The 24,605-nt window shown below is 40.2% G+C and overlaps 1 protein-coding gene across 3 annotated transcripts in view; it reads left to right on the forward strand.

Moving 5' to 3' along the window:
- Positions 1 to 24,605, forward strand: part of NBEA (neurobeachin) — an 873,840-nt gene that overhangs the window by 74,046 nt on the left and 775,189 nt on the right. For all 3 annotated transcript variants that reach the window (XM_079778900.1, XM_079778901.1, XM_079778902.1), the window contains exons 2-5: positions 16,090 to 16,321; positions 19,619 to 19,719; positions 19,959 to 20,054; positions 24,352 to 24,473. In XM_079778900.1, the coding sequence (XP_079635026.1) occupies positions 16,090 to 16,321; positions 19,619 to 19,719; positions 19,959 to 20,054; positions 24,352 to 24,473 (551 nt within the window). The remainder of the gene's footprint in view (positions 1 to 16,089; positions 16,322 to 19,618; positions 19,720 to 19,958; positions 20,055 to 24,351; positions 24,474 to 24,605) is intronic.

Consider the following 24,605-nt stretch of genomic DNA (forward strand, 5'->3'; position numbering starts at 1 on the left):
GGTAAAGGCCAATTGTTTCTACTTTTTTTTTAATGCTTTAGTTGATAAGTATTGAACTACTTGTTAGAAGTGGGGAATAAGTATTTCCCTAATCTTGGAATGATAGTTTCATAAGCATTAACCACATTAACACTATTATATTAGAAGTTATAATAAAGGTTTAAAAGACTATCAGAAAACATAGGCCCAGCCGAAACCGGTTTGGCTCAGTGGATAGAGCGTCAGCCTGCGGACTGAAGGGTCCCAGGTTTGATTCCGGTCAAGGGCACGTATCTTGATTGTGGGCACATCCCCAGTAGGGGGCGTGCAGGAGGCAGCTGATCGATGTTTATCTCTCATCGATGTTTCTAACTCTCTATCTCCCTTCCTCTCTGTAAAAAATCAATAAAATATAAAAAAAGAAAAAAAAAGAAAACATAGGCCCATTCTACATTATCCACAATAAATGTTTTTAGAGCCTTAACTGAACTCTTTTGTTATTAAATGATATATCTAAAAGGGGATTTTTTTTTTAATGTGAAAGATGGAACCTGAGGCTTCACATATCAGAGCCTGATTGTTGGAATTACACATATTAATTGTTAATTCCTTTAAAAGCAAACTATTATTTTTCAGCTGAGCCCATCTCTGCTATTTTACACATTTCATAATGGTTTTTGGTTACTTCTGATTCTACTAAAGAACAAAGAGCTCATGTAGAAATTAGTCTAAAAAAATTCTTCAATGTTCTTCCAATTTATTTTATACTAACTCTTGATACATTTATTCAGTGGCTTAAATCTTGGTTGTCTGCTTCTGTTACTTCCATCAGTAAGTATCCATGTAATTGTTTTTCAAACCTTTGCATTCTCCATATGGTCCATTCTAGAGAACCTCTTCTAAGTTACTAATCACTGGTCTGCAAGGTTCAAAATTGTGACCCAGATCAATTGGGCATATAATTAATAAATAAATAAGCAGTTCTTCAGTAAGACTATGGCCTGGCAAAAATGATATTGAATTGATTGTCATAGATCTACTAGGTAACCTTAATTAAATGCTAATTATATGCCCAACTTTGTTCTTAACTGCTTATAACCCAGTTACTTTATTCAATCCTCACAATAATCCTATTACATAGGAACTTTTATTCCCATATTGTTGATGAAGTAACTGAGATTTAGAGAAGTAGTATTATTAACATCACACTTTAAGTGAGTGTTGCAGCTAAAATCTAAATCTAGGAAGTCTGAATTCAGAGCCAAACTCTTAATCAGCTATTATTGTGAATAAACCAGAACTAGTAAGAATAGTTGAATTTGTTTCATACATAGAAGTAAAACTGGCCTTTAACCAGAGAGAACATCTAGGTTGGCTAAAGAAGTTAACATAAGGACTAGTTTCTTATAAAGTTGAATTTTGGAGCTATTATAGAGAAAAATATATGGAGTACAATATATTAAAAATTGAGGATATTTTTGTTTTCAAATTCTAGAAGATTTAAAAAATATTCTTAAATGAGCTTTTTATTGCTTTTATGGACTTGTACGCAGACAGACTTACTGGGTTTCGATCTTGTGGTGGCCATTTGCAAGTTAATTAAACTTTCTGTGCCTGTGATTACTTATCTGTAAAAGGAAAACAAATATAGTTTCTCATAAGTTGTAATGAGAATTACATTACTTAATACTGTATATATAAACCACTTAGAATAGCACTTAATGGCATGTAGGGTTAGGTAATGATATTCTTATTGTTTATCCCATTTATATCATACCATATAGTCATTCATCCATATTAATAAATACATTTCATTGATGGAAAATTAATTCTACTTTTTGAATTTCATTTCCAGTTCCTATCTGTCCCTAATCTTAATTCTCCATTGCTTCCTCTTTGTCAGCTACTCACAATTTATATCTTCTTTTATGCTTTATGTAACTCTAGAGGCCCAATGCACAAAATTTGTGCACTCGGGGCCAGGGAGTTGTACCTCGGCCTGACCTGTGCCCTCTTGCAGTCAGGGAGCCCTCGGGGAATGTCCGACTGACGGCTTAGGTCTGCTCCTCCTGGGGAGCGGGCCTAAGCCGGCAGTCGGACATCCTTAGCGCTCCCACAGAGGCGGGAGAGGCTCCCGCCACCGCCGCTGTGTTTGCCAGCCATGAGCCCGACTTCTGGCTGAGCGGCGCTCCCCCTGTGGGAGTGCACTGACCACCAGGGGGCAGTTCCTGAGTTGAGCATATGCCCCCTGGTGGTCAGTGCGCGTCATAGCGACCGGTCCTTCCACTGTTCAGTCAATTTGCATATTAGCCTTTTATTATATAGGATGTAAGACAACCTCAACCTTTTTTTGGAATTAGGTATAGTATGCATACTATCCTATATAACAAAAAGGTAATATGCAAATTGATCATCACGCCCTTGCACAAGATGGCCGCCCCCATGTGGTCACAAGATGGCTGCCACAAGATGGCTGGCAGGGGAGGGCAGTTGTGGGTGATCAGGACAGCAGGGGAGGGCCGTTAGGGGCGATCAGGCCAGCAGGGCAGGGCATTTGGGGGTGACCGGGCCTGCAGGGAAGGGAGGGCAGTTGAGGGGACCAGGCCCACAGGGGAGGGCAGTTAGGAGTGACCAGGCCAGCAGAGGAGGGGGGAGTTAGGGCTGACTGGGCCAGCAAGGGAGGGCAGTTGGGGATGACTGGGCCTGCAGGGGAGGGAGGGCAGTTTGGGGGGACCTGGCCTGCAGGGGAGGGCAGTTAGGAGTGACCAGGCCGGCAGAGGAGGGGAGTTAGGGCTGACCAGGCCAGCAGGGGAGGGCAGTTGGGAGTGACTGGGCCGGCACGGGAGGACAGTTGGGGGGTGATTGGGCCGGTAGGGGAGCAGTTAGGTGTCAATCAGGCTGTCAGGAAGAAGTGGTTAGGGGCAATCAGTCAGGCAGGCAGGCAAGCGGTTAGGAGCCAGCAGCCCCGGACAGTGAGAGGAATGTCCGACTGCTGGTTTAGGTCCGGTGGGATCGGGCCTAAACCGGGAGTCAGACATCCCCCGAGGGGTCCTTGATTGGAGAGAGTGCAGGCTGGGCTGAGGGACACCCTTCCCCTCCAGCACCCCCCCCCCCCCCCCCCGCCTCCAGTGCACTGGGTCTCTAGAATATGTATATACATCTTTATTCTTGGAATTTAGCACTATTGGTGCATGGGCTTTTTCTTGTCCACAGATATACACCCTAGTTCCTAGAAGAGTAAGTCCCAGTCTTTAATAAATAAAGTATTTGTTGTATGAATGGGTGAATAAATAACTTCAAAACTGTTAGGCATTTTGTATATGGCTAATATTTTTTAAATTGTTGTCAATATTACATATGTGTCCCCCATTGTCCTCCTTTTTGCCCCCTGTCCACCTAACCCCTGCCCCACTCCAGGCCTTCCACACACTACTGTCTGTATTTATGGGTTATGCATATATGCATATTTGATCTTTGTTTTATCTCTTCCCATCCCTCCCTCCACCTCCCCACTGATATCTGTTCTGTTCCAAGCATCCATACCTCTGGACCTATTTTGTTTTTCAGTTTATTTTGTTTATTAGATTCCACATATAAGTGAGATCATGTGATATTTGTATTTCTCTAACTGGCTTATTTCACTTAGCGTTATAGTTTCCAGGTTCATTCATGCTGTCTCAAAGGGTAAGAGCTCCGTCTGTTCTGCAGCTTTTTTTATCCACTCATCTAGTGAGGGGCATTTGGACCGTTTCCAGATGTTAGCAATTGTAAATAGCGCTGCTATGAATGTAGAGGTGCATATATTCTTTCTCATTGGTGTTTTGGAATTTTTAGGATATGATCCCTGAAGTGTGGTATTGTTGGGTAAAATGGCAGTTCCATTTTTAATGGTTTTAGGAACCTCCGTACTGTTTTCCACAGTGGCTGCACCAGTCTGCATTCCCATGTACTAGGGTTCCCTTTTCTCCACATCCTCACCAGCACATGTCATTTGTTGATTTGCTGATGGTAGCCATTCTGACATATGTGAGATGGTACCTCATTGTCGTTTTGATTTGTATCTCTTGGATGATTAGTGACATGGAGCATTTTTTCATATGACTAGTGGTCATCTGTATGTCTTTTTTGGAGAAGTGTCTATTCAGGCCCTTTGTCCTTTTTTTTTAAAAAAATATATTTTACTAATTTCTTACAGAGAGAAAGGGAAAGGGATAGAGAGTTAGAAATATCCATCGATCAGCTGCCTCTTGCACATTCCCTGCTGGGTATGTGCCTGCAACCAAGGTACATGCCCTTGACCAGAATCGAACCTGGGATTAGTTTCATTTTTTTGCATGTATTTGTCCACTTTTCCCAACACCATTTATTTCAGAGATTATCTTTAATCCATTGTGTGCTCTTACCTCCTTTGTTAAATATTAATTGACCATATTAGCTTAGGTCAATTTTGGGGGTCTCTGTTCTGTTCCATTGATATATATGCCTGTTCTTATGCCAGTACCAGGCTGTTTTGATTACAGTGGCTTTGTAGTATAGTTTGATATCCAATATTGTGGTCCTTCCAACTTTGTTCTTCTTTCTCAGGAGTGCTGAGGCTATTTTTTGGTTCCATATAAATTTTTGGAACATTTGTTCTACATCTGTGAAATATGCTCTTGGTATTTTAATAGGGTTTGTGTTGAATCTGTAGATTGCTTTGATGCTAATGCATCCAATTCATGAACACAGTATAGGCTTCCACTTGTTTTTATCTTTTTCTATTTTTTTTTTCAATGTACTATACAAGTAGTTTTCTGAGAACAGATTTTTTACCTCCTTGTTAGGTTTATTCCTAGGGATCCTGTTTTTTTTTTTTTTTTTTTTAGTTTCTCTTTCTGAGAATTCATTATCTATATATATATATAAAAAGGCAGTGACCGTGACGACCAAAATGATCGTTCGACCGGTCACCATGCGGTGCTAGCATAGATGCAGAGACACAGGTAAAGTCTATGAGTGAACTAAGAATGAACAAGACAAATGCTTGCCTTCACGGAGCTCACACTGTAAGGTTAGATCAGGGATGAGAATTCAAAATTGCCACCAGCACAGACCTGAGGTGCCACTTCTCAGTGCGGCCAGAGATACACCCACTAGCGGACTGGGGGTGGGGGGTGACGGAAGGGCTGGTGCCGACGTGAAGGCAGGGCCGTTCTCGATTTCCCAGAGGAGCCAATGGCTGTCTAGGAGGCAGAGCTTCTGACGCTGACTGGCATAGAAACCGACCAATCAGAACCAAATTGGGTGAACTGTGAAGAGCCAGTGGCTGCCTAGGAAGCGGAGCTTTTGACGCTGACTGGCATAGAAACTGATCTTTCAGAACCTAATCTGGGTGAACTGCGAAAGCAGAACCTCAGGTGGGGGCTGAGGAGGGGTTTTAAGGGCAACAGCTGTTTGGTGTAAGGTGTAAGAAAGCACTTCAACTTTTTAATAACCAGTTTGGCAGTATAGTGCATATGGCTGCCTATCAGTCCATATATAGAGGTTATGTATTTTTCTCTGCCAAGAGCATCTCCTCCTGCTGAAAAAGGCTTCCCCCCATTTAAGCAATCCTATCCTATTTAATCTATACTAATAAAAGGGTAATATGCTAATTATACCGGGTTGACCGGCCATCTTCTGGACGTCCGACATCCTTTAGGACAAAGCCATGGTGGTGGGGGCCAAGGCAGAGGCAGTTAGGGGCTATCAGGCCAGCAGGGGAGGGCAGTTGGGGGTGACCAGGCTGGCAGGGGAGGGCAGTTGGGGGCAAACTGGCCTGGATGGGAGGGTAGTTGGGGGCGGCCAGGCCTGCAGGGGAGGGTAGCTGGGGGGGCAATCAGGCCACCCGGAGAGGGCAGTTGGAGGCGACCAGGCCGGCAGGGGAGGGCAGTTGGGGGCATTTGGCAGGCAGGGAGGTGAGTGGTTAGGAGACAGTTGTCTTGGATTGCGAGGGGTTTGTCTGACTGACTGCTGGTTTAGGCAGGATCAGGCCTAAATCAGCAGTCAGACATCCCTCGAGGGGTCCCAGATTGGAGACAGTGCAGGCCGGCCTGAGGGACACCCCCCCCATGCATCAATTTCGTGCACCAGGCCTCTAGTTGATATACACTGAGTGGCCAGATTATTATGATCTCTGAACGCAAATAATCTGGCCACTCAGTATATATCCTATATAATAAAAGGCTAATATGCAAATTGTCCCCTTGACCAGGAGTTCGACCATCATGCAGGATGGCCAACTGCCCATGTCCCCTCCCCCTGGCCAGGCTGGCCGGACCCCACCCATGCGCGAATTCATGCACCGGGCCGGGCCTCTAATACACACACACACACACACACACACACACACACACACACACACACACACTGAGTGGCCAGATTATTATGCGTTCAGAGATCATAATAATCTGGCCACTCAGTATATAAAATGTCATTGATTTCTGGATGTTAGTTTTTTATCATGCTGTCTTGCCAAATTTATTTATTAAACCTAATAGCTGTTTTGGTGGAGTTTTTAGTGTTTTCTCTTTAAAATATTATGTTTCATTTCTAATTTAGATGACTTTCATTTCTTCTTTTCTGATTGCTGTGGCTAGGACTTCCAATACTATGCTGAATAAGAGTGGTGAAAGAGACATACCTGTCTTGTTCCTGATCTTAAAGAAAATGCTTTTAGTTTTTCCTCATTCAGTGTGATATTGACTGGAGGTGTATGGCCCTTATTATGTTGAAGTATGATCCCTCTATTCCCACTTTTCTGAGATTTTATATCATAAATGAGCACTAGATTTTTGTAATGTTTTTTCTGTCTATTGATGTGATTATGTGATTTGTCTCCTTCATTTTGTTTACATGATGTATTATGTTTATTGATTTACAAATATTGAACCAACCTTGCATCCCAGGCATAAATCCCACTTGGTCATGGTGTGTGATCTTATTAATGTATTGTTGGATCTAATTTGCTAATATTTTGTTGAGGATTTTAACATCTATGTTCATCAACGGTATTGGTGTATAATTTTCTTTCTTTGCAATGTCTTTATTTGGTGTTGACATTCGGATCATGCTGGTCTCATAAAAAAAGCTTGGAAGCCTTTCATCCTCTTGAAATGTTTGGAATAGGTTGATGTGGATAGTGGTTAATTCTTTGAATGTTTGGTAAAATTTGTTTGTGAAGCAATCTAATCCAGGACTTTTGTTTGCTGGCAGTTTTTTGACCAATTCTTTAATTTCATTAGCTGTTACTATCCTATTCAGGTTTTCTGATTCTTCCTGTTTCAGTTTTGAAAGATTGTATGTTTCTTGCAATTTGTCGATTGTACTCAGGTTGTTGGCATACAGTTGTTCAAAGTAGTTTCTTACAATTCTTTGTATTTCTGTGATACTAGTTGTTGCTTTGCCTCTTTCATTTCTGATTTTATTTATTTGGATACTCTCTCTTTGTTTATTGGTAAGTCTGGTTAAAAGTATATTGATGTTGTTTATCTTTTCATAAAATCAACTCTTGGGTTTCATTGATATTTTGTACTATTTTTTTTGTCTCTATTTTCATTTATTTCCTCTCTGATCTTTATTATTTCCCTACTTCTGCTTATTCGGGTCTTTTCCTGTTGTTTTCTTTTTAATTATTTTAGTAGTTGGGTTAAATTTTGTATTTGAGCTTTTTCTTGTTTCTTGCAGTATGCCTGTAGTGCTATGAACTTTCCTCTCATGACTGCTTTCTCCGTGTCCCTTAGGTTTTGGTTTGTTGTATGTTCATTTTCGTTTGTTTCCAGGAAGTTTTTTATTTCTTTCTTGATCTCATTGGTAATCCATTTATTGTTTAATAACTTGCTATTTTGCCTCCATGTATTTGAATGTTTTTGGGTTTTTTTACTCTAGTTGATTTCTAGTTTCATGCCATTGTGATTTGAGAATATATGATTGATATGGTTTCAGTCTTCTTGAATTTCTCAAGACTTATTTTGTGTCCTAACATGTAGTCTATCTTTGAGAATGACCCATGTGCTTTTGGGAAGGATATATATTCTGCCATTTTATGATGAAACTAGAGGCCTGGTGCATGAAATTCATGCATGGGGGGTGTATGTCCCTCAGCCCAGTCTGCACCCTCTCCAATCTGGGACCCCTCTAGGGATGTCTGACTGTCCGTTTAGGCCCGATCCCGGGAGGATTGGGGCTAAACGGGCAGTCGGACATCCCTCTCATAATGCAGGACTGCTGGCTCCCAACTGCTCGCCTGCCTGCCTTCCTGATTGCTCCTAACCGCTTCTGCCTGCCAGCCTGATCACCCCCTAACCACTCACCTGCCAGCCTGATTGATGCCTAACTGCTCCCCTGCCAGCCTGTTTGCCCCTAACTGCCCTCCCCTGCAGGCCTGGTCACCCCTAACTGCCCTCCCTTGCAGGCCTGCCTGGTCACCCCTAACTTCCCTCCCCTGCAGGCCTGGTCCCCCCCCCAACTGCTCTCCTCTGCAGGCCTGGGTCCCCCCTCAAATGCCCTTCCCTGCAGGCCTGGTCGCCCCCAACTTCCCTCCTCTGCCGGCCTGGTCACCCCTAACTGCCCTCCCCTGCAGGCTTGATCACCCCCAACTGCCCTCCCTTGCAGGCCTTGTCCTCCCAACTGCCCTCCCCTGCTGACCATCTTGTGGTGGCCATCTTTGACCACATGGGGGTAGCTATCTTGTGTGTTGGAGTGACAGTCAATTTGCATATTACTCTTTTATTAGATAGGATGTCCTATAAACATCAATTAAATCTATCTGATCCAATGTGTCTTTTAAGGTCGCTGTTTCATTGTTGAGTTTTGGTCTGGAATATCTATCTAGTGATGTTAGTGGGTGTTAAAGTCTCCTAGAACTCCTGCATTGCTATTGATCTCTCACTTAAAGTTTTCCAAGAGCTTTTAAATATTTAGTTGTTCCTGTGTTTGGTGTGTATATGTTTATAAGGGTTATATTTTCTTGTTGGAATGATTCCTTTCGTTATGTAGTGATCTTCTTTGTCTTGTGTTATTGTCTTTGTTTTAAAGTGTATTTGTTAGATACAACTATTGCTACTCCAGCTTTTTTTCTCTTTGCATTTGCATAGAATATTTTTTTCCATCCTTTCACTTTTATTCTGTGTGAATCTTCTCTTCTGAGGTGGGTTTCTTTTAGAATATGTATGGTTCATGTTTTCTTATTTATTCAGGTACCTTATATATTTTGATTGGAGCATTTAGTTGATTTACATTTAAGGTTTTTATTGATTGGTCCATATTTTATTGCCCCTTTTCTTCTTATGTCTATACTAGGGGCCCGGTGCACGAAATTTATGCACTGGGGAGGGGTCCCTCAGCCCAGCCTGCCCCCTGTCACATACTGGGAGCCATCAGGGGATATCCTACTGATGGCTTAAGCCCACCTCCCCATTGGGAGCGGACCTAAGCCGCAGTCTGGCTTCCCTTTGCTTGAGGTGACCGGGCTGATCAGGGTAAGGCACCTGCCCCATCACCCCTCTGCTGCAGCCACTGCCAGTCACCGCAGCCACCCAGGTATTTTCATCAACACAGACCCCAGTCCCTTCACCATGAAAAAATGACAACTTTCTTTAAGCATTTTCAAGATGTGTCTTTCATAGAATGTGACATTTCTTTATTTTTCTTTTTATCCTCACCTGAGGATATGTTTCCATTGATTTTTTTCCCGTTCCCTCTGATCCCAAGCTCAGCCCCTTCCCAAGCCAAAAGCCTCTGCCCCAGGTTTAGGCTTGGAAAGGGGTCCCCCCCACCTCTGATCTCAGGCTCTGCCCCTTCTTAAGCCTAAAGCCTCCACCCCAGGCTTTAGGCTTGGGAAGGGGTTCACCCCCCTTCGATCGCAGGCTCAGCCCCTACCCAAGAACCTCCGATCACAGGCTCAGCCCCTACCCAAGCCTAAAGCCTCCGCCCCAGGGTTTATGCTTGGAAAGGGGTCTCTCCTCCCCCTCCGCACCTCCGATGATAGGCTTGGCCACTTCCTAAACCTAAAGCCTCCACCCCAGGCTTTAGGCTTGGGAAGGGGTCCCACCCTTCCTCCGGCACCTCTGATCATAGGCTTGGCCACTTCCTAAGCCTAAAGCCTCCGCCCCAGGTTTAGGCTTGGGAAGTGGTTGTCCCCACCCCCGCCCGGAACCTCCAATTGCAGGCTCGTCCCCTTCCCAAGCCTAAAGCCTCCGCCCCAGGTTTAGGCTTGGGAAGGGGTCCCTCCCCCACCTCTGATCATAGGCTCGGCCCCTTCCTAAGCCTAAAGCCTCTGCCCCAGGTTTAGGTTTGGGAAGGAGTTCCCCCTCCCACACCTCCAATTGCAGCCTCGGCCCCTTCCCAAGCCTAAAGCCTCCACTCCAGGTTTAGGCTTGGGAAGGGGTCATCCGCCTCACCCCCCACCTGGAACCTCCGATCGCAGGATCGGCCCCTTCCCATGCCTAAAGCCTCCGCCCCAGGCTTTAGGCTTGGGAAAGGGACCCCTGTCCCTCCGATCGCAGGCTCGGCCCCTTCCCAAGCCTAAAGCCTCTGTTTGATGGCCGCCTGGGAGTGACCTGGGTGCCGAGGAGGTTCCCCGGACCCAGGTATGTATGCAAATTAACTGCCATCTTGGTTGGGTTAATTTGCATACTCACCCTGATTGGCTGGTTGGCATGGCTTGGGCGTAGCGAAGGTGCAGTCAATTTGCATATTACTTTTTTATTAGGTAGGATTCCTTTCTCTTGGTTTCTTCTTAAAGCATTGCCTTTAACATTTTTTTGGAATGCTTGTTTGGTGTTAATGTGCTCTTTTAGCCTTTTTTGTTGTTTTTGTCTGAGAAGCTCTTTCAACATCAATTTTAAATGATAGCCTTGCTGGATAGTGTAGTCTTGGGTTCAGGTCCTTGGTTTTCATTACTTTGAATACTTCATTCCAATCCCTTCTGGCCTGAAGTGTTTCTGTTGAGAAGTCAGCTGACAGCCTCATGGGGACTCACTTGTAGGTAACTGTTTCTATCTTTAACCTTTTGCACTCGGATGTCGAGTGTGACTCGACACGGTTAGCATCGGTAGCAGCTCTTTTTATACTCTTTGAATGTATCAATAATTTGAAATAAAAAAATCCAAATAAATAAGTTTGTATGAAAAGAAACTCCAGATTTTTATTCTATTGCCGTGCTTTGTAAAATCTGGGGTATTTAAAAAATTAAATCCCGAGTAGAATAAAGGAATCGAGAAAAAAGCAAGCAAGTGCAAAGGGTTAAGATTCCCTCTTTGTTTTTAACTTTTGCCATTTTAATTATGATGTGTCTCCTTGGGTTCCTCTTGATGGGGACTCTCTCTGCTTCCTGTACTTGGGTGACTTTTTCCATTAGCAGGTTAGGGAAGTTTTCTGTTTCCTTCAAACTGGCTGTCTGCTCCTTGCTCCACCTGGTAACTTTATTGATACCGGAATAGTCAAGGGTCGTGTCTCATGGAATCAAAGAATGAAACTGAGGACCAGAAAAGTTCACACAAGGCAGGGATTTATTTTAAACAAACATAGGCTCTCCACTCGGGAAGGGGATTCAAATGGGTTGCCACTGAAGCATTCTGCTCTTCCCTTTTATCTGCTAAAGGCCTGCTCTTTGTCTTTCTGTGCCACTCTCCCATTGGTTCTGGCCTTTTTGCAACATTTTACTTTGCACTTGCAAGAAAAACATCTTCATTTCAAAACATCCTGTTTTTCTGCTATCTATCCTGTTTTTCTGCAAAACATTTTGTGGTTTCATCTAACTCCAGGATTCCTCCTTCTTTTACCCCTTACACCGTGTTTACCTAATTTTGCTTTAACTCCTTTCACTATCATATGGTTATTGTTATGTTTCATGTTGTCCCATAGTTCCCTTAAACTATCCTCCTGTTTATTCTTTTTTTTTTTTTTTTGGCTCTAATTGGGTGTATGTTTTCTACCTTGTCTTCCAAATTTGACCCTCTCCTTCATTCAACCTGCTTTTGATTTCTTCCCGTTTATTCTTGTTGTTAGATATGGTATTTTTCATTTCCAACTGCTTCTTGTTCATTGTTTCTATTTTCTTTTTCATGCTGTTGTAGTTACCACTATGTTCCTTGTTATTCTGACCAAGTTTCTTGGGCATCGTTATAACCTTTACTTTCAAACTCTACTGTATATGTGCTAATTTGCTTGTCACCATTTAATTTAGCTGATTTTCAGGAGATTCCTCCTTTTCTTTAATTTGGGGTTTGTTTCTTTATCATCATTTTTCCTTCCCTTTGCATTTATTTCTATGTATTAGATTGAACAGCTATGCCTCCCAGTCTTCATGGGGATGCCTTATGTTCCGAGGGACCTGATGATGCAGTCTCTTTGATCACCTGAGGTGGATACTTTAGGAATGTCCCTTGTGTAGATTGTTTGAGCTCTCCTGTTGTAAGTGGGTCTTGATTGTTGTTGTTTTTCCTGTTCATGGGTGTATTTTCTCTCAGTCTGGCTACCTGTGCATCTCAACTCTGACCACGTTGTGTGAGCAGTTGTGCCAGTGCTGACAGAACAAAACAAAACAAGAAACAAACAAAAACATACAGAAGACGCTTACAGCAACAACAAACACAATCACAAATAAAAGAGATTTAGGAAAGAAAAAGGTGAACCAGAATAATAAAAGAAAAGAAATATGAGAACAGAAAAGGGGAAGAAAAGGGAATATGAAAGGAAAGACGGGAGAGAGAAAATAAGAACAAAGAATAGGAAAAGGAAAACAGTATAAAAGAAAAGAGGAAAAAATTATGAAAAGGAAAAAGATGAAGAAAGAAAAAAAGACAAAAAATAAGAAAGGGAAAACAAGAGAAAGGAGGAGAAAGAAGAAAAAGTAATAGAGTCATAAAAGGAAGAAAAGTAAGGTATGAAAGAAATAACAAAGCAATAAAGGAGAAAAAAAATAAAGAAAATAATTTTTAAAAATAAAGGAAAAACAGTGAAGTAGCATTCCTCTCAGTAGAGTTCGGTGCTCCCTGGGAGCTCTCTTTGAATTCTGCTCTGATGTTGACTGAGGCTGTCTGTTTTATCTGGAGGTACTTCGTGGGTTGCCACTATCAGAAGCTGTCCATCTTTGGCTCTCAGCAACCGGCTCGAAGCTTCAAGCGATCCATAGTTTGTGTCTGTCTCCAGAGGGCTTGGCCTCACACAGGAGGGGCCAGTCTGCACTTTAGGTCCAACTTGTTAGCAGCAAGGGGCCCAGGCAAGGGTCAGTAAACATCCCAAGGTTCCTTGGGCTCCAGCTCTGCCCTCCTCCACCTGTCAGTCTTAGTCACTGAAAAGGCTGTTTCTGAAAGGGCTTTTGGCTGAATTAGTAGTATGAGACCTCTGGGTTTCCCATGATGGGGATTGCCACACCCCAAATCCAGTCACTGACACCGCTGAGACTGTCTAGGCCCATAGGTTTGGCCCCTGCTGCTGCCGCCTCTGCAGGGTCCAGATGCAGGGTGTGGCAAGAAAGATGGGGTGAGCTGTATCCCGAGGGCAGGGTATTTGCCTTTTCCCCTAACTTTGGCTGCTGGGAGGGGCCTGTGCCCCTTAGAAAAAATGAACTGATGCGGTATTGGTGGTGGTGGTGGTGGGGGGAGACATTAGATCACAGGTTTCTCAGCTGCCACTGTTCCACATCTACCCCAATGCTTCCCACCCCAGCCTCTCCTCAGTCAACTCCATTCCAAAGCATCCTCCTTCCATCAAAGCCTCAGTTGAGTGGCTGCAAATGAAAATCCTGTGCTCTGAGATTTTTTGTGTGTGTGTTTTTTGTTTTTTAAATGTGGCTTTATCTCTGATAGGCCATAAGCCCCAAGCCTTTCACTGCTAAATATTACATGGGCCACTGTTCTCAGCTCTGGTGCTCTGGGTAGGGGTGTCCAGCCTAAGGTTCGGGCCTTGATCCTCTCAGGGGAACCCCTCATTCTCAGCCCCTCTTTTGACCCTGCCATTCCTTTCAGTCTCCAGATGGTTTCTGCCCTCCCTTGTTAAATGTCTCCTCTTCAGTCCTCAATTGGTAATGCCAGGTGAATGTTCCCCAGTTTTATTTCCAATCTGACTCGAAGGAAGTACAAGAAAGGTCCACCTACTCTGCTGCCATCTTGAAATCCATATATGGCTATTATTATCTTCCTAAATTTCCCATTCTATTGATAAAAATGATATCCAGTTTGTCAGTGTTCTTCTTTAAGAATGGAACTTATAATGGAACATAATTTATGTGGGATTGGTCAGTTGAGAATGAGCATCATTATAGTATGTCTTTTACTCTATACTAGTGGCCTGGTGCACGAAATTCATGCACGGGGGGGGGGGGGGTCGTGTCCCTCTGCCCGGCCTGCACCCTCTTCAATCTGGGACCCCTTGAAAGATGTCCTACTGCCGGTTTACAGGGATCGGGTCTAAACGGGCAGTCGGACATCACTCTCGCAATCCGGACTGCTGGCTCCTAACCACTCACCTGCCTGATTGCCCCTAACCACTCTGCCTGCTGGCCTGCTTGCCCCCAACTGCCCCCCGCCGCCAGCCTGATCACCCCCAACTGCCCCCCGTGCCAGCATGCTTGCCCCCCCGCCAGCCTGCTTGCCCTCAACTGCCCCCTTGCTGGCTTGCTCACCCCAAACTGCCCCCGCTGCTGTCCTGATACCCCCAACTTACCCCTACTGATGGCCTGCTTGCCCCCAACTGGCCCCCCTGCTGGTCTGGTCACCCCAACTGCCCCCCCCCCCCCCCGCCGGCCTTATCACCCCCATGCCCCCCCCCCCCCCACCAGCCTGATCACCCACAACTGCTGTCCCTTCCTGGCCTGATCACCCACAACTGCCCTCCCCTCTTGATCTCTAACCACCTCTACCTTGGCCCCGCCACCATGGCTTTGTCCAGAAGAACATCCGGAAGGTCCCCTGGAAGGTCTCCCAGTCTAATTAGCATATTACCCTTTTACTAGTATAGAGGCCTGGTGCACGGGGGGTTGGGGGGTGCCTGGTTTGCCCTGAAGGGTGTCCTGGATCAGGGTGGGAGTTCCCTTGGGGTGTGGGGCAGCCTGGGTGAGGGGCTGATGGCTGTTTGCAGGCTGGCCATGCCCCCCAGCGGGGACTCTTACTCCATGGGGTCATGGCCAGCCTGGTAAGGGGCTGAGGGTCGTTTTCAGGCTGGCCACACCCCCTTCAGGGTGGGGTTTTCCACTGGGGTGCCTGACCAGCCTGGGTGAGGGGCTGATGGTTGTTTGCAGGCTGGCCAAGCCCCCCAGTGGGGACCCTCACTCCATGGGGGAGTGGCCAGCCTGGGTAAGAGGCTGAGGGCCATTTTCAGGCTGGCCATGCCCCCTGGTGACCCAGGCTCCCAGCCCCTCCTTGAGCGGCGGCCAGGGCAGGCTGGAAGCCTGGCACATTGAGTGGCGGCCAGGGCAGGCTGGAAGCTTGGGTTGCCCCCAGCGACCTAGGCCCCCAGCCCCTCCTTGAGCTGATTGGTTGGTGGGCGTAGTGGAGGGACAGTCAATTTGTATGTTTCTCTTTTATTAGCGTAGATGTATTTGTCTATCACTATACTTGAAGTAGCATTTGGCAGGTACAGTAATACTTATGACTAATTTGGCATAATGCCACATGTCAAATAGGTTGCTGTTAGTTCAACTTTCAACTTTTTAAAGTATTACAAGATAGGTATTTCTCTTTCAAACTTTTTAACATTGATTATCTCATTTCAGCATTTATATTTTACTTCTTAAAATTTATACTTAAATTTTGTCTTTTAATATCACTTTTAAGAGCCAAACCCATTTTTTGTATGAATTTTTCTTGAATCCCACCCAGGAGTCATATTCTCTATTTTTCTCTGTTATTCTAGATTTGAAATCACATTAAAAATTTTACATTTCTCTTTGCAAATTTTAATTCTTACAAAGCAACTGTGTTCACTTATCTGTAGCTTAGAAATTTTTATCAAATTAGTTTTAGACTAAATGATGACAATATTTAGAGTAGCTATGCTTTCTTGCTAGTTGAATGTTTGGTATTATTTTATTTTATTGTTATAAATAACCTTCCTCCTTATTAGTTATTATGTCTTTTTTTCTTCTTTCAGCTGGTTGGTGGAGAATTTGACTTGGAGATGAACTTTATTATCCAGGATGCTGAGAGTATAACGTGCATGACAGAGCTTTTGGAGCACTGTGATGTAACATGTCAAGCAGAAATATGGAGCATGTTTACAGCCATTTTACGAAAAAGTGTTCGGAATTTACAGACTAGCACGGAAGTTGGGCTAATTGAACAAGTATTGCTGAAAATGAGTGCTGTAGATGACATGATAGCAGGTATGAGATTATCTGACAGGAAAATATAATTTAAAAGTTTGTAGAGATTTATATTCTATAGGTAATATAAATTTGTTGAAGCTAACTTGATTTAAAATAGATAAATAGAAATGTATGGAAAATTTGCTTTTTCTATTAAGGGAAAATCTGGCAAATGTAGGATGACTTCTTCTGTATTAGACAAACATAATTACTAATTTTGCTTTTTCAGGTTTTAGAAAATTTAAATAATATGAATAAATGCTATGAAATCTACCAGAAAACTAAGCAGTACTTTCTATGTAGTATTTAATTAAACTTTTACATAATTAAAAGGCACAATACATATTGTATTTCTGTATAATGGGCACTTTATCAAATTCTTGGAACTCTGTGCTCTTCAGTTTGATATACATGGAACTATGACAGGAGGAACTAAAAATTTTAGGATAAACTTGTTTTTTGGAGGTGTTCATTTTACTAGACAATTTTTGAAGAAATATTTGTAGAAAATAAACAGATATATTGAGGGATAGAATATAAAAGTAGCATGAAATTTCAAGATAAAATATTAATTATTGTACTTTTATTATGTGTTATTTTAAATAATAACTTTGAAGTCTTTATTCTTCACCACAAGGTTTTTACCTCCCTGCAAGTTCATTCCCCTTTGGGTTAGATGCACTGAAATATAAATAGTTGAAAAGTTAGTCCCAGAGTAACAGTCATTCCCAAAAAATAAATGTAGAGTTTGAAGTGTTAATTCTCTGAAGCCATGAACCTTGAGCATAAGTTTCTTCTGACATGAAAGGGGTTTTATAATTCTAAAAGTGGGAATGTGATTCCATAATATCATATCTGATCCTTAAAAGTAGTTCAGACACTAGAGAATTCACTATGCTATTTTGATTTATGCTTTAATTAATACTAGTAGAGCAAAACATTAATCAAAAGAGAGTGGAATGAAGAATAGGTTAAAGATGAATGTTTTTAAAATTTAAAAAGTATTTTAAAATTTTCGTCTTCAAGAATATATTAAAATCATTTTTAATTGCTTTCATGGTGGCATCTAGTTATTTAGAATGATTTAGTGTTCTCTATATTGTTTTCTAATTATTCATTTGAAGAAAAAGTAGATTCTAACAAAACACCTTTTTAATGTAGATGTAAATTCTATCATCGTTTAAAGAAATTTATTTTTATAAAGTTATATGTACATGTTTTATTGAAGATCATGTGATCTTTGAATACTTTATCTGGATTTAACCTGTTAATTTTTTTTCTCGGTAAATAATAAAGTGTCTACCACTTTATAGAGTGCATTTTTCAAAATGTGCCACACTTACATACATAGTGGTTACAGGCATATAATTGATGAGCATTCAGATAAGTGTGATCGTTCTGCAGAAAATTCATATCTTCACAAATTTCTGTTATATAAAGCTTCCTAATTCTTATAGTCTTTGCTTTAAATAATAACATGATAACAAATTTCACTTTTTGTTGTATTAAGCATTGAATAAGTGTGAGGAAAATACCTCTGCACCTTACTTTTCAGTAGAGAAATTAAAATTTAGGCAATATACTAATGAAGTATCAGTAACCACCAAAAACCTACTAAATTTTAACTATGAGTATTTTGTAGCATAAGTTCAAAGACATACATTTTATTTAATAATGTGAAGGTATCACTAGAAGGTGGAGTAAATTGATAGAGGAGAATTTCATAGTTTTGGTATTTTTTTCTCCCTTAAAAATCTTGTACAGAAAAGAAGACCTGTTACATAATTAAACTGAGCTACTTTGTGATAAGAAATTTTAGTAATTATGTAATTGAATACAAACTTAATAGATCACTTTTTATGGCATACATTGGAGATGAGAGAAATGGAAATTACATATTTCAAAAAAGTATTTGTAGGTGAATTTTTAAGAAATCTATGAAGATTGAAGCTGACTTTTTAAAACTGCTTTATATTAACTTAGAGGTTTAAGATACTTAATTTTTATCCAGAATTCTTTCTTAGGAACATATCTTCTGACTAATATGTAGTAACTATGAATATTTTTGTTACTTGAATGATGAAACATTTTATTAAAAGATTTCTCTCAAAAATGGCATATTCACTGTCACAATTTTATCACAGGGGTTGCTTACTTACTGTGGCATTAAGTGAAAATTAGTCAATTATTTATTGATGAAAACGACCAGTTAAATTTCTATTTTGAAATCATAAATATTTTTAAAGTTTCAAATTCCGGTTATTAACCTATGATATTGGATAACAAATATTAAATATCAATAACTAATTATTTCAACTTATCCTAAAGTAATCTTTTAAAATTGATGATTAGTTTTTTAGAATTTATATGTATATTGATTGTAATCAACTTGTATAGTATCTTTAATTCTTAGGAAGTATGTTAGAAATCAAGAAAATGAAGTAAAAATATTTAGATGTTTAATTTCTTGCAAAAAAACAATTGATAGAGGCATGACTCACAGTCTAGAGAAGGGAAAGTAATTTGGGACAAGGGATTAAATGTATGTGTTTTTTATTATTGAGCTGGTATGTCTCTTATGTGTGCATAAATACATTGACATAATGGGTATCACTAGTAGTGCCTTTAAAGAATACTTCTTTTGAGGGACTGTTGAGTGAGAGAGTGAGGTCTCTGAAGCCATACTACCTACATTTGAATCCTGATTTTACCACTTACTAAATAGAGTGTATTGCAGGAAATGTGATTAAGTTATCTGTGCTTCACATTACTCATTTTTAGAAGGGGATAGTGGTACTTACCCCTTGGCTTGTTGTGAGGATTTGTGAAGTTAATCCATGCAAATCACTTGGAATAATGCCAAGCAAGGAGTTAAGTACTCAAAATTGTTGTTAATGTGCCAAGGAATATTTCAAAAACATTTTCTAAAAGAAAATATTGTGAGCTATCACTTTTTCATTTGAAATAACCAGTTTAATGTTAAGTCAATGTACCTTTGCATATTTTTGCCTACCTTTCTCTGCAAACAGCAGGTTTGTGTGTGTATTCTGGGAATTTATAAAAGTCTATTTTATGTATTTACTAAGAAAACTTAATTAGAATGGTATACCTGATGCGGGAAAATTCTAAAACTTACATATAATTTTTTGTTTTTCTGATGACTTAAAATTACTTAGAATGACTATTCATGAGGATGTATGTTCTATATATATATTGAAATGACACTTGATAACTTCTGTTCTTTTAAAAAGTATATTATCTTGATAGATGGCAGCTCATGACTAGAGTTCAGAATAACTTTATTTTCCTTTGAAGATCTTCTAGTTGATATGTTGGGGGTTCTTGCCAGCTACAGCATCACTGTCAAGGAGTTGAAGCTTTTGTTCAGCATGCTTCGAGGAGAAAGTGGAATCTGGGTAAGCTGAATTTAGAGTGAAAAGTATCCAATATCAGTACATTAATTTAATGTTCAATAATTTGTCTCTAGAGAGCTATGGTCTTGAATTTATAATGGAAATTCTTCCTCTTAAAGAGTTACATAAATGATTTAAAATTAATTTTCTCTCTAGTTAGAAAAATAGTTCAGTGGTTAATGTGATGTATTTGGTATTTTTACTAAATTTGTACAATGCCTTTATTTTTCTTGTTTCCTCAGCCAAGACATGCAGTAAAATTATTGTCAGTTCTTAATCAGATGCCACAAAGACATGGTCCTGATACTTTTTTCAATTTCCCTGGTTGTAGTGCTGCGGTAAGTTTAAAATACACATGTTTATTTTTGTTTACATATTTTTAAGTCATCTCTATTAAGGCATGATTTACATACAGTAAAATTTACTAATTTAAAAAGTTAGTTTGTTAAGTTTTGAATCGTTTGGTAATCACCACCACAATAATAATTGAGAACATTTCCATTACTCTTCAAATATCCTTGTTTATGTTTGAAGCCAGTACTCACTTCCCAGCCCTGTTTCTGTTACCGCTTATTTATTTTTGTGGTTGTTTAACTTTGCCTTTTCTAGAATTTCATATAATTAAAACCACACATTTTGTAGTCTTTTTGTCAATCTTCTTTCATTTACCATATGCTTTTGAGATCATTCTTGTTGTAGCTTACCAGTAGTTTAGTAATTTCCTTTTTATTCTGAATAGTTTTACATTTTATGCATATACCACAACTTATTTATACATTCACTGGTTGATTGGCATTTGGGTTTTCAGTTTTCGGCTATTATAAATAAAACAACAATGAACATTTGAACATAGATTTGTGGAAATGCTTTCCTATCTCTTGAGTAAATGCATAAGAGCATAATTGCTGTTTTTTGTGTTTTGTGTGTGTGTGTGTGTGTGTGTGTGTGTGTGTGTGTGTGTGTATGTGTTTCATTTCATGAGAAACAGGCAAATTGCTTTTTATAGTTGAAAATTTTGCATTTCCACTAGGAATATATGAGAATTCTGGTAGATATGCTTCCCAGTCATTGTCAGTCTTTTTAATTTGAGTCATTTCATTGATTATGTAGTGGTGCACCTCATTGCAGGTTTTTTATTTTGTGTTTTTTTTTTTGTTTGTTTGTAGTTTTAATTATGTATTGTTCTCATGGCTAATGATGTTGAGCATTTTTTCATGTGTTGATTAGCCAGTCTTATGTCTTCTTTTGTTTTGCTTGTGTTAAAATATTCTGTTTATTTTAAAAAATTGGTTGTCCTATCCTAAGGGTAAGGTTCTAATGTATGTTTGGAGTATAAGTTAATTTGTTAGGTATGTATATGTCAAATAGTTTCTATTAACCTGTGGCATGTCTTTTTAATTTCATAACATCATTTTTTATACTATTCAAGATTTTAATTTTGTTTAATTAAAATATTTTATGGCATATGCTTTTGTAATATCAGAAAATAAGGTCACGACATTTTTTTCTCTTATTATTTCTACTAAGAGCTGTGTTGTTTTAGCTCTTACATTTAGGCCTATGATCACTTTTGTGCTAATTTTAAAAACATTGTGTGAGGGAAGGTTGAGATTAAGTTTTATATATTAATATTGAAGTATTTCCTTAACTATTTGTTGAAGAAACAGTTCTTTTCACATTTACTTGCCATGGCATTTTTTTCAAAAACTATCTGAACTCTCCATTTTATTCCTTTGTCCTATATAGCTATCCTTATGCCAACATCACATTATCTTTATTGTTGTAGCTATATAGTAGTTCTTGAAATCAGGTAGTATAAGTACTGCAAATTTGTTCTTTATTTTAAATATAATTTTGGCTATTCTAGATTGTTTGCATTTTCATATACATTGTGAGTAAAGTTATCAAATTTTATAAAAAGCCTGCTGTGATTTTGATTGTGTTGTTTTAAAATTAGAGAACAATTTGGAGATAATAGATCTTAGAACTCTTGAGTCTTCCAGCTCATAAACACAGTATATCTCTCCTTTTATTAGATTTCTTTGACTTTTCAGCGTTTTGTAGTTTTCAGCATACAAGTCTTAAAAGTCTTTTGTTAAATTTATCTATATAATAATAGATAGGACTTTTGGCTAGTAAATGGAAATGCTATAGATTATTTATTTCAGAGAGGAAAAGAGGGAGAAGGAGACAGGAACATCAATGATGAGAGTGAATCATTGATTGGCTGCCTCCTTCACACCCCACACTGGGGGTCGAGTCCACAACCTGGGCATGTGCCCTGACCAGGAATTGAACTGTGATGTCCTGGTTGATGATCAACAACTGAGCCATGCCAAGCTGGGCTCCGGGTTTTGTTCTTTATTTGAAATTGTTTGTGCATCTGTGTATGTGTTTGTGTGTGTTTCTGTTTTATTTTTATTTTTAAAGCAAGCACTTATAAATCTTCGGTACATTGAGATTTTTCCATTGATCACATAGTGAGTGTTTTCTATGTCTTATGTCACATGCTGGGAGTCTAAATTATATTCCTTACTCTTGAGGAACTCTGATGGGTAGATAGATGTAAAAACTGTTAATAGTAAGCTACTGTAGATTTAGTTACTAAGTGCTATGGTGTTGGAAGCCGCCCTTGTCTTCACTAGCAGAGAGGTGTGGACAAGGAACCCGGAAGGCTGGTCAACCTTGAAGCTCTGAAAGGTCAGAGCCAACCACCCACTGTTTAGTTGAGACAATGGTAGCTAAAGCAACTTCCACCTTTTAATCTTATGTAAATCCTTGCTGATTGGCTATTATTGGAATTGCCTGCCTCAGGGCTATGGGTGTATCCCACAATCTGAATAAAAGGGATAGCAAGGACAGAGTGGAGTAGAGTCCTTCACCTTGAGTTGGGCTCCCACCTGGCCCCCAATATTCCCAAATTAATATTTTCTAGTCTCTTTCATTTGCGTGCGGCCTCCTTCAGAACCTGAACCCTGAACCTGAACCTGAACCCTGAACCACACAGGACATGGCGGGGCACTCTCAACTGGTAGCCCAACGTAGGGTACTTGCAACTGGCAGCCTAACGTGGGACACTCACAACTGACTCGCACTATGGGAAAACAATGAAAAAGGAAGCTAAGCTAGGGTGAAGTCCAGGAAAGCTTCACCGAAAATCCTGGTGTTGAGGGATGCTTGTGATTTTGCTGGAAGAAGTCTTTTGGACAGAGGGTGTATCATATACAAAAAGGGGAGTTGTAACAGAACAGGTGGAGCAGCTGTCATATTTAGGTATACTTTGGAATATGGAATAAGATAGTAGAAGTGAATAAGATTGAAGGTTTGTTTTTTTTTAGTTATAGGGTGTTTGAAGAACCTTGTATATCCTGAAGAAATTTAAGCTTTATTCTGTATGCAGAAGATTTTTAATATCGAAGCTATCTTATATTTGAGAAAAGGGTCATTATCCACTCAGCAATCTGAAGGATCTGTTTGGGGGAACAGATCAGTCATAAAAGCATAATGGATAATTATCTTTTAGGTGATAGGAATTTGGATATCTCATAGGAAGACTAGTAAATCCTCAGATGTTTGTTTATATCAATTAAAGTAATCAACCACTTTCTCAATTTTTCCTTAGATTGGCTAGATTTTTAAAATTACTATTATCATCTGAATACTATATTATTCCTTTCCTACTTAATGAGTGGGTCTTAGTCCTTTTCAGTCATAAATTTTATTGGTGAAGTTTCTTAATGATCTTATGATTTTCCTTCCTTTGTTTCACTATTAATGAGTATTAATTACCTCATAATACTTAAATTTGATCCCAATATTGATCCCATTAACATTCTCTCACAGAGTTGTTTTTGGATTCAAAGATTCAATCAACCTCCTTTAACCAAATGAAATATTACTGAAAACCTAACAGATACCACAGAAAACTGAAAATTCTGAGGCATAGTAATGAGGGACTGTATATTGGTGAAACTGGAGGAGAACTTCTTGGAGTCTGAAACTTATTATGTAACCTGGAGATGAAACTTTATTCAGCTAGTATTTGAAAATGCAATGCTTCTGTAGCCACCAAATAATATTTATAGACTAGAGGCCCGGTGCACGAAATTCGTGCACTTGGGGAGGGGGTACTTCAGCTCAGCCTGTGCCTTCTTGCAGTCCAGAAGCCCTGCAATTGATTGCCCAACAGAGGGAGGCGCTGCCCACCGCCGCCGGCCGGGTAGCCTGGGCCTCCCTCTGCGGGGCGGTCGTGGGGCTATGGCAGGGCCCCCAGACCAATCGCATCGCACCCGCCTTGGTGGTGGCAGTCAGTGCTGGGTTGCCGCGGCGCCCATGACCCAGGAGGGACCAAGAGGTCAGCAGTTCAGCCTGCTCCCCAGTCCCCGCTCACTCGAGCCTGCTGCGTGTGTAACCTGGTGTTTGGTCGCCTGTTCCATTGTTTTGGATGTTACGGACCCTGGCTCTTTATATATTAGGATTATTTTCATAAGATACTATTTTACATTTTTATACTTACCATGATTTTCTGATATTTATTCCTCCACCATTTTTAATCTGTGAAATTCATATCTGACCTTGGTTGCTGTCACATTTTCTTTAACTAATACTTTTGTATCTTTTTTCATTGCCCTGTAGGCAATTGCATTGCCTCCTATTGCAAAGTGGCCTTATCAGAATGGCTTCACCCTGAACACTTGGTTTCGTATGGATCCATTAAATAACATTAATGTTGATAAGGATAAACCTTATCTTTATTGGTAAGTAAGATATTTAATTTCAGTATGTTTGTCTTAAGTATTTCAATTTTGTAAATATAGTAAATTTAACATTAATATATTAAAGTATATGTTAAAATGATAGACACAGTTAAGTCAATTAATTATATATTT

Source organism: Cnephaeus nilssonii (genome assembly GCF_951640355.1).
Source record: "Cnephaeus nilssonii genome assembly, chromosome: 8".
Lineage (NCBI taxonomy): Eukaryota > Metazoa > Chordata > Mammalia > Chiroptera > Vespertilionidae > Cnephaeus > Cnephaeus nilssonii.